At 37.9% G+C, this 16328-nt stretch overlaps 1 protein-coding gene across 3 annotated transcripts in view; it reads right to left on the bottom strand.

Moving 5' to 3' along the window:
- Positions 1–16328, bottom strand: part of ITGA8 (integrin subunit alpha 8) — a 113361-nt gene that overhangs the window by 88923 nt on the left and 8110 nt on the right. For all 3 annotated transcript variants that reach the window (XM_064505992.1, XM_026098730.2, XM_064505993.1), the window contains exons 3-9: positions 11995–12095; positions 9152–9275; positions 6798–6859; positions 5755–5800; positions 4618–4743; positions 3420–3464; positions 919–962 (exon numbers count right to left, since the gene is read on the bottom strand). In XM_064505992.1, the coding sequence (XP_064362062.1) occupies positions 919–962; positions 3420–3464; positions 4618–4743; positions 5755–5800; positions 6798–6859; positions 9152–9275; positions 11995–12095 (548 nt within the window). The remainder of the gene's footprint in view (positions 1–918; positions 963–3419; positions 3465–4617; positions 4744–5754; positions 5801–6797; positions 6860–9151; positions 9276–11994; positions 12096–16328) is intronic.

The raw sequence follows: 16328 nt of genomic DNA, 5'->3' as shown, positions 1-16328 counted from the left end.
GCACTAACGGAGATGTTACACTGTAACATCACTGCAAATCAATTTTAAACATGGAAGGCTAAGAAAGAGCATTGATTCTTTTCTCTCTTTCACCACAATTTTCCTGTATGATCTTGGATAAATCACTGAGACTTTATGAGTCTCACATCTCCCACGAGTAAAATAGGGAAAAGAGTATTTTCCTTCCTTAACAGGCACTGTGAACAGCAGCATATCATAGACTTTCACTTAATCAGTGGCTACATTAATGGGCACGAACACACGAACTTAAAAATGACATATAGCTTTCTTCTCAAAAATGGGATGAGTAAGTTCATATATATCTCATGGGATGAGATACAAGCCATTTTGGGTCCACAAAACTACAGAATGTGTCTGTGGCTGGGACCTCTCAGCTGGCCCATCAGATTGGTCCTGAATCTTCTCTTCTATGAGATAAAATTGGTATCCATACATGCATATTGTTTTCTCTCTTCACTTCTAACTGTATATCATGACTCTTTGTGTCTGGTATTCAGTGTATGTAACTAGAGAGAGCACTGAAAATAAACACCGGATATGAATAATCCGAACTCTGACTTCTCTCCATCGTGGACATAAAGTTGCACATAAAATACTCTAGGCTGGAATCTGGTAACGTTCTGGGTACAGGTATATTAGTAATATTCAAAGCGTGCTTGCAATTGACTGTTGAAAACATAGACATCAGAAGGGAATGAAAGCTTAATATTCAAAGACCAAGCCAGGAAAGCATTTCAACTCAACTAGATAAGCTTGAGGGTGAAAGGCAGTGGCAGTTATGCCTGAATGGAAAGTTTAGGCTCAAGGAGACATAAAATACAACACAGCTTTTAACCTTCAGTATAGTCTAACTGCATTATCACCATAAAATGGATAAAATACGGGTCCAGTACATACATAGCCAAAGTTCTGTGCTCCCCTTGGGACTCCAGCAACCAACTCTGAAAAGATAAATAATGAGTAGTGAACAGGTTACATTACCTGAATGGTGCTTGCAATGTGCATCCCACGCTACTTAAATCTTCCTTCATGTATAACCCTTAGGATTTCAGCCTCTTGTCTGTATCAAAAATACCTTTAATTCACTTCAAGACACTCATTCACAAGATTTTAACATTCATTCAGTGCATCTAAGTGCATGAAATACTACATCTTTAACTGTTGAATACAGTGGCCCATGACTGGACAGAGGTCTCTTTCTGCTTAGCATTATTTAGCATAGCACAGTATAATAAAACTTATACTACAGTTCAGCTTGTTACCTGATAACTGTGGATTGATTGAACCAGAACTAACTGTGGTACCACAAACAGAAGCTAAACACAACCGTCCATAAATTCCCCTTTTTACTGGCTGCACAGTATTTTCTCTCATCTGCCATTTGGCTTGTCCCAAACTTTCATGGTATCAGGTTCGGCACAGCTAACTAAGAGTACAGCAAGCAAATTTTTGTGAGTGGTACTGGGGAAATTCATTGAACAAGAACATGAAATATTGAACCTAGCTGCTCTCCAGGGTGTGATTCCTGCCCAATGGCCAGATTTTAATTAACCACTAGAAAAAAAAAAAGAAAAAAAAAAAGAAAAAAGCAAAGCCACAGCCTGCAGTCTTACTGCCTAAATTTTCCCTGCAGAGAATACCCACATCAGAAGACAGCACCAGGAGTCTCAGCTATCAAAGCAGCTCAAACATCTGCCTCTACTGACCTGATGTGCATCTATTCCTGTTTGGGTTTATCTGTCCCTCTATGGTGAACAGTGGTAGGTCAAAGGGAGATGCAAGTAGCAATGAAGGATTGAACAGGACATAGGACTATTGCTGCCAACAATGCAGTTCTTTGTGCCAATCCCTCCCTTGACTTATTCATTTGAAAACTTTTATAAAACTGTGAGTATGCATTAAAAATAGGTGGCTCAGCCTTTCATTACCAGGGATAACATCTCCTTTTTTCAAGTTACAGAGTTGGGCTCAAAATTGTTCCTCTATTTCTTTTGGAACCTATAGTGGCATAGGAGAAGAAACTCTAAAGGATTAAGCAGCAGCAATTCTGGGCAGCTGGATCCATTTTCAGAAATGTACTGTCTCTATCAGTTTTGTGAGTCTGGACCATGCTGCTATTCACTCTTTCAAGAAAGCTATCTTTCAAGCATTCCTTTGTGACAGACTGTCAGCCTTACACAAGATACAATAGCTCTTCAGGTATGAAACACCAGGGACCATGTATTTGCTCAGCTGAACTATAAACTTAGAAATATTGTAAAATTTAAAAACAATTTCTGAAAATAGATAAATCATGGAGAAGTTTATATTTATAACTGACTATTTTTAATGTACTTTTCCAAAAGAGCTGTGACAGGAACTGTTCTACACAGGATTCAACTTGCAGACATCATAAAACTAGTGTTTAATTTCTAACACACTCACAAAAGTTATTTTACAACTTAAAAATCTAACAACATTCAACTTGTTTTTAATTCTTCTGCCACAGTACCTTGGGCTACAAGTTCAGCACATCAGTTTAGTGTGATTCAAGTCCTGTTGGTGTTTAGTTAAAACCACAGTGATATTCCAGGAACTGTTGCTGCTAATCCAAGATCCAGCAGGATGGATTGCTCTGACTTTGTCCTTAGAGAACTACTATAAAACTATGTTGCTGGAGCCGCAGTGTTCCGTTGCAGTCTTTCCTGATCATGTGAAACTAATAAAGATCCTGTGTCACCTTTTGCCAGGGGGAACAACATGAACCGCAGTGTTTGAGCTAAATTCTAAGTTATGCAGTGACATTCTGCCCATTAGAAAAGTCATTCTACAATTTTGGTTAAAATCTGTTCCTCACTTGGTGTATGTTGCTCTACTTTATCAAATTATGAATGTATCCAGTCCTAGAAGGTGGTGCTTTTGGGATCATGAAACATTTCAGATGAAGGTTTCACACTGACTACATTTTTAAGCAATGCTATTAACCCTGTGAGATACTGTCTCATTCTTTTGGGGTGAAATGTGCTTCCAGCATATACAGACATTTCCAAACTAGGTTGCTTCTGGCCAGTCAAGTGCTAAGGCCCAACACTTTAGTGCAGGTGAGTAACTTGAGTGTGGACCCAAAGAGCGTAGAGGTTTGTACAGTCGGTCTCACATGTTACTACTACTGGTCACCAAAGTGGCTAAATTAAGTTAGTCCAGGTGGGTCCACCTATGCCACTGTGACGGCTCTGACTGCAGAACAGACACACAGGCAGAAGGATACCATAGCAAGAAATTCAGACTTTTAGGTTACTGAAATTCTGCTCTGGCATGCTACAACTTCCAAGGAAGTATTTGCCTGTATAGAGACCCCAATTGGGGAATTTAATAGGTGCACAGCCATATGGTCTGCATTCATGTATACGATTTCTTACCTTGTTCAGAATCTCCAGTAAATTCCCCAGCAGCCACTGAGTATCCTGTTTAAAGATAAATTACAAACAAAAAACTTGACAAACTGATTCTTTTCAGAAAAGTTGCTTCTGCAAGGACGATCAGATTTGTCTGCTCATCTGATCATCAGAATGAAAAACTTCTGAATTAGTATACTAAAACTAAGTGGAGAAAAGAAAACTGTTTATCAAATTATTATGACTAAATTAACTGTAGGTCTCCAAGGATAATCAATCTACTTTCCTCCCCAAATGAGCTGTTAAAGCATTAATACTCAAAAGTTTATCTGAAAAACCTGCAGGTACTACAGTGGTTTGTCCTAAAAGTTATTGATGCTATTTAGGTCTTCATTACCATACTGTAATGTGTGATTGTCCTGTTTTAGCTCTGTAAGGAAGACAGATTTCCAACAATGTATTTAAGTACCTCCTGGGGCTTTAGTAAACCTGTAAGTGAGATAATTGCTATTGACAGAGTAAAGACTTTTGGATTGTACCAGTGACTGTAACTCCAACTCTATGGGCAGAGATGAAAAGATGTACCTTGGCACTGAAATTCCACTGCATCTTTTCTATAATTACGTAAGGAAAAAACCTGTGTTACTCTCAGAGATATGTGACTATCATGCAAATTCTTAGAGAAGGTCAGTACTTGTAAAAGGTACACATGGAGGGCTTTTTCTATTTATTACACTGTATCTTCAAACCAGCTTTTGTTATTACTTCAATTGCATTTTGCAACATCAGGGAGAATTGACTTGTCTATTTAGGTAGTACTTACAAAATACTGCAGAACTAAATTTGCTTTTATTTGTTAAAAACTGAAATAGTCTTTAATTACTGTAAACTCAGTCCATTTCCTTGGAATGAGAGAAGGCCCAAATAGGAAAATTTTGTATTTTTGCTTACTTGTTTTAAGATCAAATAATACAAATAACACCCTAATGATACATTTAAGATCTCATCCTTCAAACACTGTTACTGTGCATGATTTTAAGAATGTTCATAATCCCATTAAAGTAATAAGCAAATTACTAATTTGCTGTTGTGCTTAAGCCAAAACACGAGTTTAAATCCTCTCAGGATTAGGACACTAGTAATTTTGGGTTTGTTTTCTCATTCACATAAGCCTCACTAAGCTTTTAGGACAGATTGCTAACTGACATACAGCTTAGCTTACCCATGTAATTGTCATCATATGTGGGTTGTGCCACTCCTGTTTGCTTCTCTCGTGCCAGTTTCCTTAGAATATCCTTGAAGGAGTAATTTGCAATGATATCCGCAATACTTGCAGTGATTACCTGACCTGGATTCAAACAACTTCATAAATGAAAGGGACACAAAGGACAGCCAGTTTCTACAAAACAGGGCTAGCAGAACATCAGAACAGAACTGCGGGGAACAATGTGGCACAGATGCAGAGAGCAGATATCTTCACTCAGTCTTTCTGTACTATTACCCTGGAAGTCTCATGAGTACATATCAATCAACACAGCAAGGCACTGATACTCTATTGAACTTTCACAAGAACAACTCCAGATCCATTTCAAGGTGCTGATTCAAACCAAGGACAAGCTTTTTCAGGCTCAGCTTCTCCAGAACAGCTACCTTTTGATGATGTACAGTACAGACACAGTAAACAAATGGAAGTGATTTCACAATGGAGAAATCAAAGCTATGCAGGCCGTGCCATCAGAACCAACTAGAATCTCCCTTCATTAATGGCAGTGCAAAAACATCATCAGTGGGGCTAGCAAGAGGCACATTCATGGGCGGAATATGTGAATCAGCTATATCACACATATCAAAACAGGTTAAAACAAAAATACCCTACTATCCCTCTACCAGGCTTCATCCATACGAGAAACTCCAGCGGGAGTTTCCAGGGAAACTACAGTGTTCTCACAGATGAACTAAAAATATATACAGACAGCAATAAAAAGTTGTGGTCACTAACAAACAGTGACAAAAGCTTTGAAAGTGTTATATTTACTGTACAAATATGAATTATTTTTAAAATAGCAGTATTTCTAGAAAAAAGTCATTTTATTAATTAAATGACTAATATGCTAAAATACAACATGAAAATAGTTATTTCTATTTGTTTCATCTCCTATAGAACCCATAGCCTGAATTTTAGCCAATTTACTTTTATACTCAGTTGCTTGTTAAACAGTTCTTCTGATCTATACTTGCTTAAGATAGACTGAAGACTGGTTATCTTAAACTGAGAAAATAACTGAAATCTAAGACAGCGTTTTCCACAACACTTCATGCTTCACTTCTTAGATCAAGTTAACCAGCCAGATGAACATACCTTGCCAATAAAAACTGCCAGGCCCGCCTACTATCAGGTCTCCATTCTACAAAAAGCAGAATTGAATAAAATTACAGAACAAATGAACACAACAAAATTAAACATGCATGGGAAAAACAATTTAAATGACCAAAAGAGCATCAAGATCATGACAAAGGAGAATAGCCCTGATCTAGGAAAGGATGTATGTGCACATATTTTAACGCATCTTCATTTGAGTTAAAGCCATATTTTTTTAAACTTATAAACTTTCTAAAAATTGCTTATTATTTGTAAAAAAACATAAAGTCAGTATAAAAGAGGGTGTTCACATTCAGTGAAGTAAAAGTAATGCTTTATAGAGAAATAGGTTTATGTCTGACTTAAATTGAGGCCTTTCTTCCTCAGCAATTAAGAATGTGAGTAGGAATGTAGCTCCACAACACTAAAAACAGTTGTAATAATCAAATACATGTAGGCTGCTGGTGGTGTAATAATGGCATAGATAATAACAGTAGCTGCAATGTTTATTCTTTGACCCACAATATTGCTATTGGAGCATCTTGTTGGTATATTCAACTGGGTATTTCCCTTAAGCCCTCCCTCCATAACCTCCACAAAAGACCAGTCTTACTCAATGGTTAGTTTGCCTCCAAATACATGCTCATATAAACTATTTTGACTTTAAAAACTAGCTGGTTGCTGCCCACTACTTCCTGAAAGTCAGGTCTCTGGAAAGCAACTTCAGTGGGGCACACAGAAACAGAAGCACAGATAATTCTTGAACCACCTGTGCCAGAACGCAACTGCCCAAACTTAGAGAGACTGAAGAGAGTTAAACTGGAGTGCTGTTCCACCAAATAGGTGCTGATAACAGTCTTTCCTTCGTTAATTAAACCAGAAAGTTTGAAGTTTGCAAAGAAGGAAAGAACTTGCAACAGCTTCATGAAAGTTTTCACATGCACAAGCATGGGGATAAACTCTGGATCACTGGGACAGTGTGTGAACATTCGGGATACATCAAAAGTACGTTTGGTCACAGAATTTCAGAAGCAAAATCTCACCTTGTAAAAATCTAAGCTGAAACCTGCTTGACAAAAGCCTTGTCCTTCAGGATCTGCATTGCCTGCAATTACAAAGGTAAAAGCATCTTATTGATTTTGCAGTGCATGCAAAAGACAGCTTAAACACTCTTAGAGCAATAAGGCTATAAATGCAGAAGTACCAAAATAGGTGAAAGGAATGTGTAGTCCTTTTTAGGAGAGGCAGAACAAATTACGGCCTTTTATAGGACCCTGACCATGCAGCTCCCCCACGAAGATTTTGAAAAATGGGATCAGTTACTTGGGACTTTCTCCTCTCATTGTCAAGGAAGGTCCCTTGTCACAGGTACCAAGGATTCAGTTTGAATTTGACTGCAGATATGAAAATAAACAACAGAACAAGAAATCCTAGAATGGCTGCCATAGCTTGCACTGCCATAAACACAGAAATAAATGTTTACTAAGGCACTCTCAAAAAAATGCTTACATGGTGGATGGTGTCAGCATGGGTCAATGCTCAGACAACATGTTGGTTATCTGTATCATGGTGAGGGAGAAGGGTATGTGTCCTTCATGAAGCCCAGTCCTTTAATACATTGGCTAAATAAGGACTGAAGGATAATATAATATTTTGGATGCACATTTATATATGCAAACCCATCCTTCCTGCTTCTGCCATTTTTATGTCTAGTATCCAAATGTATAGAAAGTAGAAATTCTTATATAATTGTATAAACTGTGTTGGCACCCATTTTAGGGCTTTCATATGAATACTAGAGCACTGAAGTCTGTAAGATTAGGAAACTGAGAGTAGGAATGGCCACTGGAACTTTTCAAATGGTATCAGCCTTTCCAAAAGCCACAGTGAGTCATCAGCAGTAAATGAAACAGATTTTATGGGCATCATTTCTTACAGATTCAGCTTCTTTCTGTACCTGTCCATTCAGGCATAAGGATTAGGCTATGAAAGGAAGAAATGGTAGCACAACTCAGTGTAGAGCTACACTACAATGTAAGAAAAGGAAAGCCACAGAGTAACACTGAATGTATATGCAAATGTCTTAGTTGCTTTAGGTGTGCAAATTTTCTGATAGACCATGGAAAGCATCACTGGGCTACATTATCACACACCTATCAGATGTCCGGAAAATACAGCGACATGGTATGATGCTGTCTCTAGGTCTTCACAGGAAGTACACCTCTTAATTGTCTGGAGTAAATGTCTACATTTTTCTTTAAAATGCCTGTTACTTTCTTGGCAAAATGATCCATGAAAAATTTCAAGTCAGGAGCACAGTTTGCAGTAGAGTAACAGTTAGAAGGTGCACTGTGAAACTAGCCCATGTGCACATGGCAAGAACACTAGCTGCCTCAGCAGGTTCTCTGTAAAATTGGTATCTTGACAAGGAACTGTGCCCAGACTTCTCACGCTATTGCCTAGCATGTACAACTTTAAATAGCTACCCCACCCAGCTAAATTGAACATCATCACAGCTCTGCTGTGGAGGTCTCCCCTGGAAGGGATAGGTAAGCCCATCATACCTGCTATCTTGCACACATTACCTTTAGGAAAGTAACTGAAAGAACAATTCTCTGATCTGTGAGTGCAGTAACTGCTATATGCCTAGTCCACTCCAAAGCTCAGGAAAGTCATCGGAGTGGCGAGGTAATGAGAGTAGCAGTATTAATAATAATGATAAATGCTTGGAGACAGGATGCTGAACAGAATGAATGATTGATCTGATGTGTGGCATTTTCTGCAGACTTCTAGGTAGCTGAGCTTGGGTCTAACTACATGTACTGTTTTTTTCCTATTCCCCAGGGAGTAAGGCCCAGAGATAGATACCACAAGTGGAGAGGAGATACACATCCTCTGAATATTACAGAGAGGACTGTGGAACAGCAGTGTTAATGTGTGTGGCTTTCTTCCATGCTGGAAGTCCTGTACAAATGAGCCACTGTGGGTGATACTGGCATGAGTGGTGATACAGGCTTGTGTTTCTGTGCGGGGTCTGGTCTTCAGATGGTAATCCTGTGACGGGAGATTTATACTCAGCAAAAGCGTGAGTAATTGATTTAAAATGCTGTCTGGTTCTTATCTAGAACTATTTGCTACATTATAAAGCCATTTAAATTGAACCAATTATATCACATCACTAAAACTGCATGAATTCAATTTACTTAATTCATCCTCTTTCAATTATATGATAAAGCATCCAATTGCAGACATATAATTTAATGCTATTTTTCCTTTAAACCCTTCTTCAATGCAATAATGTCATGTAGCAATTTTCACTGCACCAAGATTGAAAAGATGAAAACACTGAATGCAATATCAATTCCTCCAATGCAGGATGGTTCCTATTAATACTTACTGTTGCGACAAGGTGAGTATTCAGCATAGGCACTGAAGTTCTGAATTGCAACATAGCAGGTGCCAACGGGGTCCTTCTCAGGGCTATCTTTAAGAGTCCTCCAGTGATATAAGGGAGCACAAGCCTATCGAAACAGGAACCATGTCACACATACCTTTCATACACTCAAGCATGTGGCAGATGTACTTTTTATTAAACAATTTACAAGGGCTCTCTCTGGTATTCTATCATTCATGTAGAAATGATGATAACATATTGATAGAAGCAAATGCAGGACCATTACTTCTTACAATGAAATCATAACCTGAAAAACATAGTCTAACCTTACACTTCTAGCCCGTAGCAGGTGAAATTCAACAGGGAGTACAACTAACAGTTAAGTATATCTTATACATTCTCCCCCAGCCTGCTGCATGCACAGTATGCTTGCTCCATTACTGCTCACGGCACAGGATTTGATCCCATAATTCAAGCTGTAGATCACGTACATTTGGGTAAAGAGGTCCCTACTTCTGTCCTGCAGATTCCTAACACAATAGTTGTTGCAGAAGAACCGCTGTATTTCTGCTTTACTGAGCGGAAGGACATTTGTTGAGATGTCGTATTTCTATCGCAATCATGGTCTATCAGTAAACGAATCCCTGGTTCACATCTTTAGGGAGATGATATGGCTATAATGCATTCAGTAGTTGGGGAGTAAGTCTTCTCCAGTCTTCCGTACTTAACATGTAAGGTTTGGCTGACAGTAAGCAGGTTTTTGCTAAATAAGTCTGGCTAGTGAACTAGTATTTTATCTCCTGTGTTATGGTAGTAGTGTTACAAACATGACAGTCTAAGGATAAAAGATATACGATGTGTTCAGGGAGAGGCAGCATCTTTTTTGAAAGTAATTCAAGTAACTGGAAAAATAAAACAGGTAAGCTTTCAAGTGTGTAAGTCATTCTCCAAAGGTTACTGTGCCCTGAAACTTTTCATTTGCTTTTGAGGGGGGAGATATTACTTCTCCCTACAACCTGGCCTCTGTAAGGTACAGACAAATTTTCTATTTATGTCCATGTCTTACTTTTCCAATGAGAAACCTGTGTACCTGTGGCAAGGCACTGTTGTTATTCACAGCACTATATAAGTCTTCATTCTGAAGTCAGTTCCAGCTGAATGAACCACTGTGCTACTCAGAGCTTCTGGAACTTCACTTTAAGGACTTGTAAGACTCTGAGACATGCCCCTGCCTAGATCAGCTTACAGACTAAAACGTACCAAAGAGCAAAACCACAGTGCAGCAAAGAGGAATACATGTCCTGTGAGGGTGATTTTAGGTGCATTGAACAAAATGGATTGAAATAGGAATTATATGTAATCATAAACATTGAACTAATGCTGTTTACTATTGCATTTGTAGCAAAAAAACAACTCTAACAACTTCATGACATGTTTCCTTTTTCTCCTTGCAGTCTACAAAGCCTAAACATAAGGTTTTCTAGCTTTACTCTTCAAGCTTTTGCCTGGAAAGTGTTGACTCTATCCGTGTTTCAGAAAGCCTGAGAAGAGTTATGAGAAGCAAAACAAAGTTTGCTTAGTATGGACACAGCACATCAATTGCTGATGAGTTTTTCTCACTGCTCATTTGATTAAGGCTCGTTGAATTGTGGTAAAGAACTATGCTATTTTGGTTCATGAATTTGTTTAGTAGAGTGCACAAAATGAAAAAAACTCAGCTATTTTTAGAATTTTTACACTGACAATTAAGAAAAAGTGACAGAATATTTACTCTTACAAGTATCTTCTTTGTTAAATTAACTTTTAAATAAAAAAGTGCATGTACCAAAGAGAGGTATATGAAGGCACTACACATGAAATTTGAGGGCTGTGATAACATCAATACAAGTGACAGGGAATAACCAGTATATGCTAGTTCTTTAACAGATGAGGGTGATGTTCTATTCATTACCTATTTCATGTCAAAATCCTTCTCTAGGGTTAACAAGACATACTACTTAAGAGAAAGCACTTTCTTTAGATACTTGTTCCCATTAACTAATAACTGAAACAGTTAAACAAATCCCAAGACAAAAGTTATTGCTTTGGAATTGTAAAAGTAATAAAATACTACCAAACTAATGATTCATATCACAACACCTTTAGCGATCTTTTCAATGTAAATTTTAGTGCATAAATTGTAAATATAAAATGTCTGTGTATAAGCAACATGACCACTACCTTAATAAGTAGTAAAACTACCTGGCCTAAGAGCGAACCCAAAACAACAGCATGAATACCCATGCTGGGGTCCTCTATCAGTACAGGGAAAATGCTCTGTGAAACTGGAATATAGACACTGTGCTCTGACAGCAGTCCTCTGATTCGGAGCTTTTTTTACCAAGACTGTGACACAGCTGTTCTAAAGAACATGAATGAGACGAAAGACGTCTTATTTATTGATCTGCAGCATGGATTCTTGTCTTCTGTTAGGTAATTCTGCATTTAACATTACTCATAAAATTTCATAATAAAAAAAATTTTAAGCATATAGCAACCACAGTTACTCTGTATTTCAAAAAAGATTTCCATTTTCTGTTAAAAAATCATCATCTGCTTCCATAGCCAATAAAATGGCATTCTGCTAGTTTGACATGCCAGAAGGATCATCTTCAAGTGTTCAGCTCAACCTGATTTTATAGAGTGTTTTTATTTTCTGAGTTATATACAGCATCTGTTTTATAACTTATGCATAATCTAAAGCATAGAGTTCTGTCTATAATCTACACACAGAGATCTATTAGAAATATACATTGGAAAAAAGATAAGCATTATCTCCAAATGAATACCGAATGCATAAGACTTACCACAACTTTTTCTTTATGAGCTTTGACTGTTGCCCCAAACCACTGATTTGTCTTAAACTCAATAGGTTCCCTGGTGCCATTGACTTTGATTTTCCTGTTGTCTGACAAAGAAAGAAGCAGTATGTTGACAGCTTATTTAAAAAAGTACTACTCTGTGAATTACAGATACAAGCGAACAGACTAATGGATATATTAATTATACAACATCCACTGTCATCTTCCTATTACTTTAATATGAATGGCCATTTTAATATCATTTAAGCTTTTCACTAGTCAGTGAAAAATGCCTCACCGAAATCCACATGTGAATATTCAAAATAACTACATTTAAATTTCAGAACAAAGTAATCTAAAAAGAAACCCTGCCTTTCCCACACAAAATGTTTACCTGGAATTTATGACGGAGAATGAACAAGAATCTCTACAAAAATGAGTGAAAATATCTAAAAACTTTTTTCATGAGTGATAGAAATTTTTCATGTGAAAAAAGCATGTACTATAATTAGCTTTTGTCAAACAAATGAAATTTCTCAGCATGCCCATTCAAGAATCAGCATTACAGATAGCAAAGGACTTAGTTTTTAACTGAATTACATGTGTACACACTGCCACAAGACACAGCTTCTTAACATTGCTTTATATACACTCTTGCAGATGTCAGCATTAAGAGAAGCCATCTGGGTAAAGACTCAGGCCAATTATAATGCATTTCAGGTTTTAATAAAGAGCAGACATCCCTTCCTTTCGCCCTCAGTTCTCTGAAGTAAACTGATTTCCCATATGTTTCTGAGCTATGCTCTTTCCTTACCAGTCATTCCTAATGAACTTCTCAATTTATATATAAGCAGGGTATTACTCCTTTCCCCTTGTATCTGCACTCCCTTATGTTTGTTTCTGGTTCCTATCAAGGGGGATTTCACAAGAATCAATTCTTTTTATTCACCTTAAGGGAAAATAAAAACATACACTGTCTACCTTAGAATGTAAAAAAAAAAAGTCCTATTATATTGTACAGATTTAGATACATTTTTAAAAACTAGAGGAAAATGCAGCTGCTATAATTGTCACCTTTAAAAAGCCAACACTTTCTGGAATTTGCCAGATGGGGACGGAGGAGATATCTGTGTTCTTTTCCAGGATGTTGTATCACTAGTTACCTCAGCACATGGTAACTGCACAAATGTTACAAATATAAACTGAATTAGAAAGAAAAATCCTTTATATTTGGAAAATAAAGGGTTCTAGCTCTGTATTTTTCCAGTAAGCATGGAACAAAATTGAATGAGAATGAATCTGTGAGAGTTTGAAAAATCTCTGGGAAAATTTCTTCCTTCATACAAATATGCATTTCTGTGCTGCTCATATGGAAACCCATGCTTAGAGCACTCACAAAAGAGATGCACATTTCAGAAATATTTAGATCTTCAAAACCCAGGATGAATAATATAAAATTACTCTACAAATATTCATTTTTAAAATGCATTTTACTTAAGTTAGGCCTAAATTTTAAGAGTGCGGGAGACAATGACTTTGACACACACTGCCTTGTAGGAGCTGCCAACTTCTACCTTGTTGCTGGCAACACCACTTTTGATTAATTTTTGCAGTGAAGCCAGACCCTTTCAAACTTTAAAGGCTTCTTTTTTCTTCTTTTAATGCTTCAGCAGATCTGAACGTGATCAATCCACAGATGAGATCTTGATAGAAACAAAGCTTTTGAAGCTTGAAAATCAGCCATGGTTGGCTTACAGAAGCCGATGCTAGCCTGGCTCCAAGGATCCTCATGACCAGTTCTCTAACCTGAAAAGAACTTACATTTTCAATCAAAACAGCATACTTTTCTCCTGGCAAAGTATACTCAAATGCAAGAAGTTAGGTTTTAAAACTAGGACAACTGTTTGCATGTAGTGGTCCTCTGGAATCAAACACAAGATAATGGCTAGGATAAAAGTTTCTGCAGGATTTACAAAAACCATAGCTGAATTTACCAGTAGAGCTGCAAGAACCCCCCCCCCCCCCATTAGTGGTCTATGGTGTAGTATGAATCCTTCATCATGTGGCATGCAATTTTCATTATAAAATAATCAGTAAAATACTACTGACACCCAAATTGGTATAATCAAAACAGCTTTTTCCCTAGAAAAATCTTTCCCAAAAACTCTCTAATCACCTTTTTTCTGGATCCTTGCTGGAGCTATGGAGTCGTCTGCCCAATTTCTAAGGTTGTGTCTTAAAATACAGCTCAGTCTTTTGTATATAACACCCAATGAGTATGTCAAATCACTCTAAAACAGCAACCGCTTCCCCTATAACTTTACCAAAATGAAGGTATGTATACAATGAACTTGTATAGATATACATGGACTGTCATTATTGTGCACTGACCGCACTCAATTAGACAACAAGCTTCTGACTAAAGACACTCTAAATGTCCGTTTCTGAGCTAGTCATCCAGACTCCATTTACAGCTGAGGGTATAATGTAGGGCATCCTAAAGCAAACATCTGAGAAGGTCAGAAGTATCATGGCGTAGAAGTACCTAATTTTTTCACTAACTGTAGAGAGCCAAAGACAACCAGCTTAAACTGGACTCAGATAAAAGCGGTTTGTTTACTTGGATAAATCCCCGTTCAGGTATCTCAAAACAACAAAGTTGTTATTTCTGTCTTTGTTACATCCGTCAAAACTATTATCCCAGTGTTTCAAAAAATTCCATGCATGTATCCTCACAATATCCTTAAGACAGAGAAATATCCTTCCTGTGTTATTTATGTGGGACCTGAGGGCCATAGGCAATGTGTACACTCTGCCTCACCCATAAGCGAAGCTATACCTCTGTGAGCAGCTCAAACTTGCCTGGAATTCAGGCTGTATGAAAATGTCTTTTTCTCTTCTGGAGGAGAAAGCCTGGCCCCTTTCAAGAAGGAATCCAGACTATCTTGTATCATGATACGTGACACTAGTGCAAGGATAGCTAGGATTCAAGGCAGCAGCTGGGCTGGGCACACAACGCCTGAGCCTGTCCGCAGCATGGTGCAGGCAGTGCCTGACTACCAGCTGGACTGCTTCAGAGCCAGCCCAGGAGCTGTTCCAGATGGCCAACAGTCTGAATGACTCGCAAATTTGGCCTGAAACCCAGCCCTGGAGTCCCTCTTAATTATACTGGCTAAGATTGTATTGCAGCCTGAGGCCAAGCTAACCCAAAGTATTTAAGGAGCACAGAGTTACTAAGTCTACCATTTAGGTGCAAAGACATCCTTAAATCACATTTTGGTGGCCCAAAAGCATCTCATTTTCTGCTGCAGGAGTCTAAAGTCTCCTGTACAGTGGTACTATCCCACAATCCAGCTTTGAAGAAGCTCTGGAGATAGCGAAACATGATTCCCAAAATCAGTGTTCCTTCACCCACCTTGCCAGTGGGGCCCAATTGTCTAGCCCTGAGCTACCCAAGGGCACATATTATTCTGCATAGGCAGGTGTAGGTGCATACTAGCTCAGAGTAGTACTGTAGTTAGCTGGGTCATGGAAGACAGCTTCAGAAAGAGATGTATGCTATGATCAGTCAAGTCTCTGCTGCTTTATTATCAGCTACAAACGCAGTCCAAGCTGCAGTGCCTATTCCTATAGTACTTGCATGTCATGACGACCGTCCATTTCCTTCACTGGAAGATTTGCTTGAGCAAGGAAAGTGGTCTCTTAAGCTGCCAAAGCAGCAGCTTGAGAAATAGAAAAATTTGAATCCAGATAGTAAAATGCAAACCCATATAAGAACAACAATGAAAGGATTCATTTTTAGGAATTAAAGTCTGAGCCTGGAGTGAGGGCAAGTGAAAATCCATCGTTTAGACACATTAGACTAAATTTGGCTGTTTCTAAAGGGATTGGTCTCATCTCACTCACTGAGCGAGCACATTATGAACTGTTAAACAGGCACCAAACAAACACTGCCCTTACAAGCATTTCTTTGTGTGTATTAATCAGGATCTGCATACTAAATAGATGTACATACAAACACTAAAAGTGGTTCATTGTGGTTCATTCAGTTCTTGAAAACTAAAATTAAAAAATGCAACACTTATAATTTGAAAACACTCAAATAAACAAAAGCAAATCAGGATTTTTTTTTCTCAAAATTAACACAGGAAAACAATGTTCCTAATCAAAGTAACAAATCCAGCAATATAATAATCTGCAACTCTTTCAAGTCAGTTTTCACTCTTCAGAAACTTTAAAAAGTATTATCTTTATGTGCTCTGTGTGTGTGTGTTTGTGTGTACGTACTGGAACGGATAAACATAGAAGACCATGAACTGGGCATCTGCAGCAGGCTCACT

Source organism: Dromaius novaehollandiae, chromosome 2 (assembly GCF_036370855.1).
Source record: "Dromaius novaehollandiae isolate bDroNov1 chromosome 2, bDroNov1.hap1, whole genome shotgun sequence".
NCBI classification, from domain to species: Eukaryota; Metazoa; Chordata; class Aves; order Casuariiformes; family Dromaiidae; genus Dromaius; species Dromaius novaehollandiae.
This window is presented reverse-complemented; position numbering and strand designations above follow the sequence as displayed.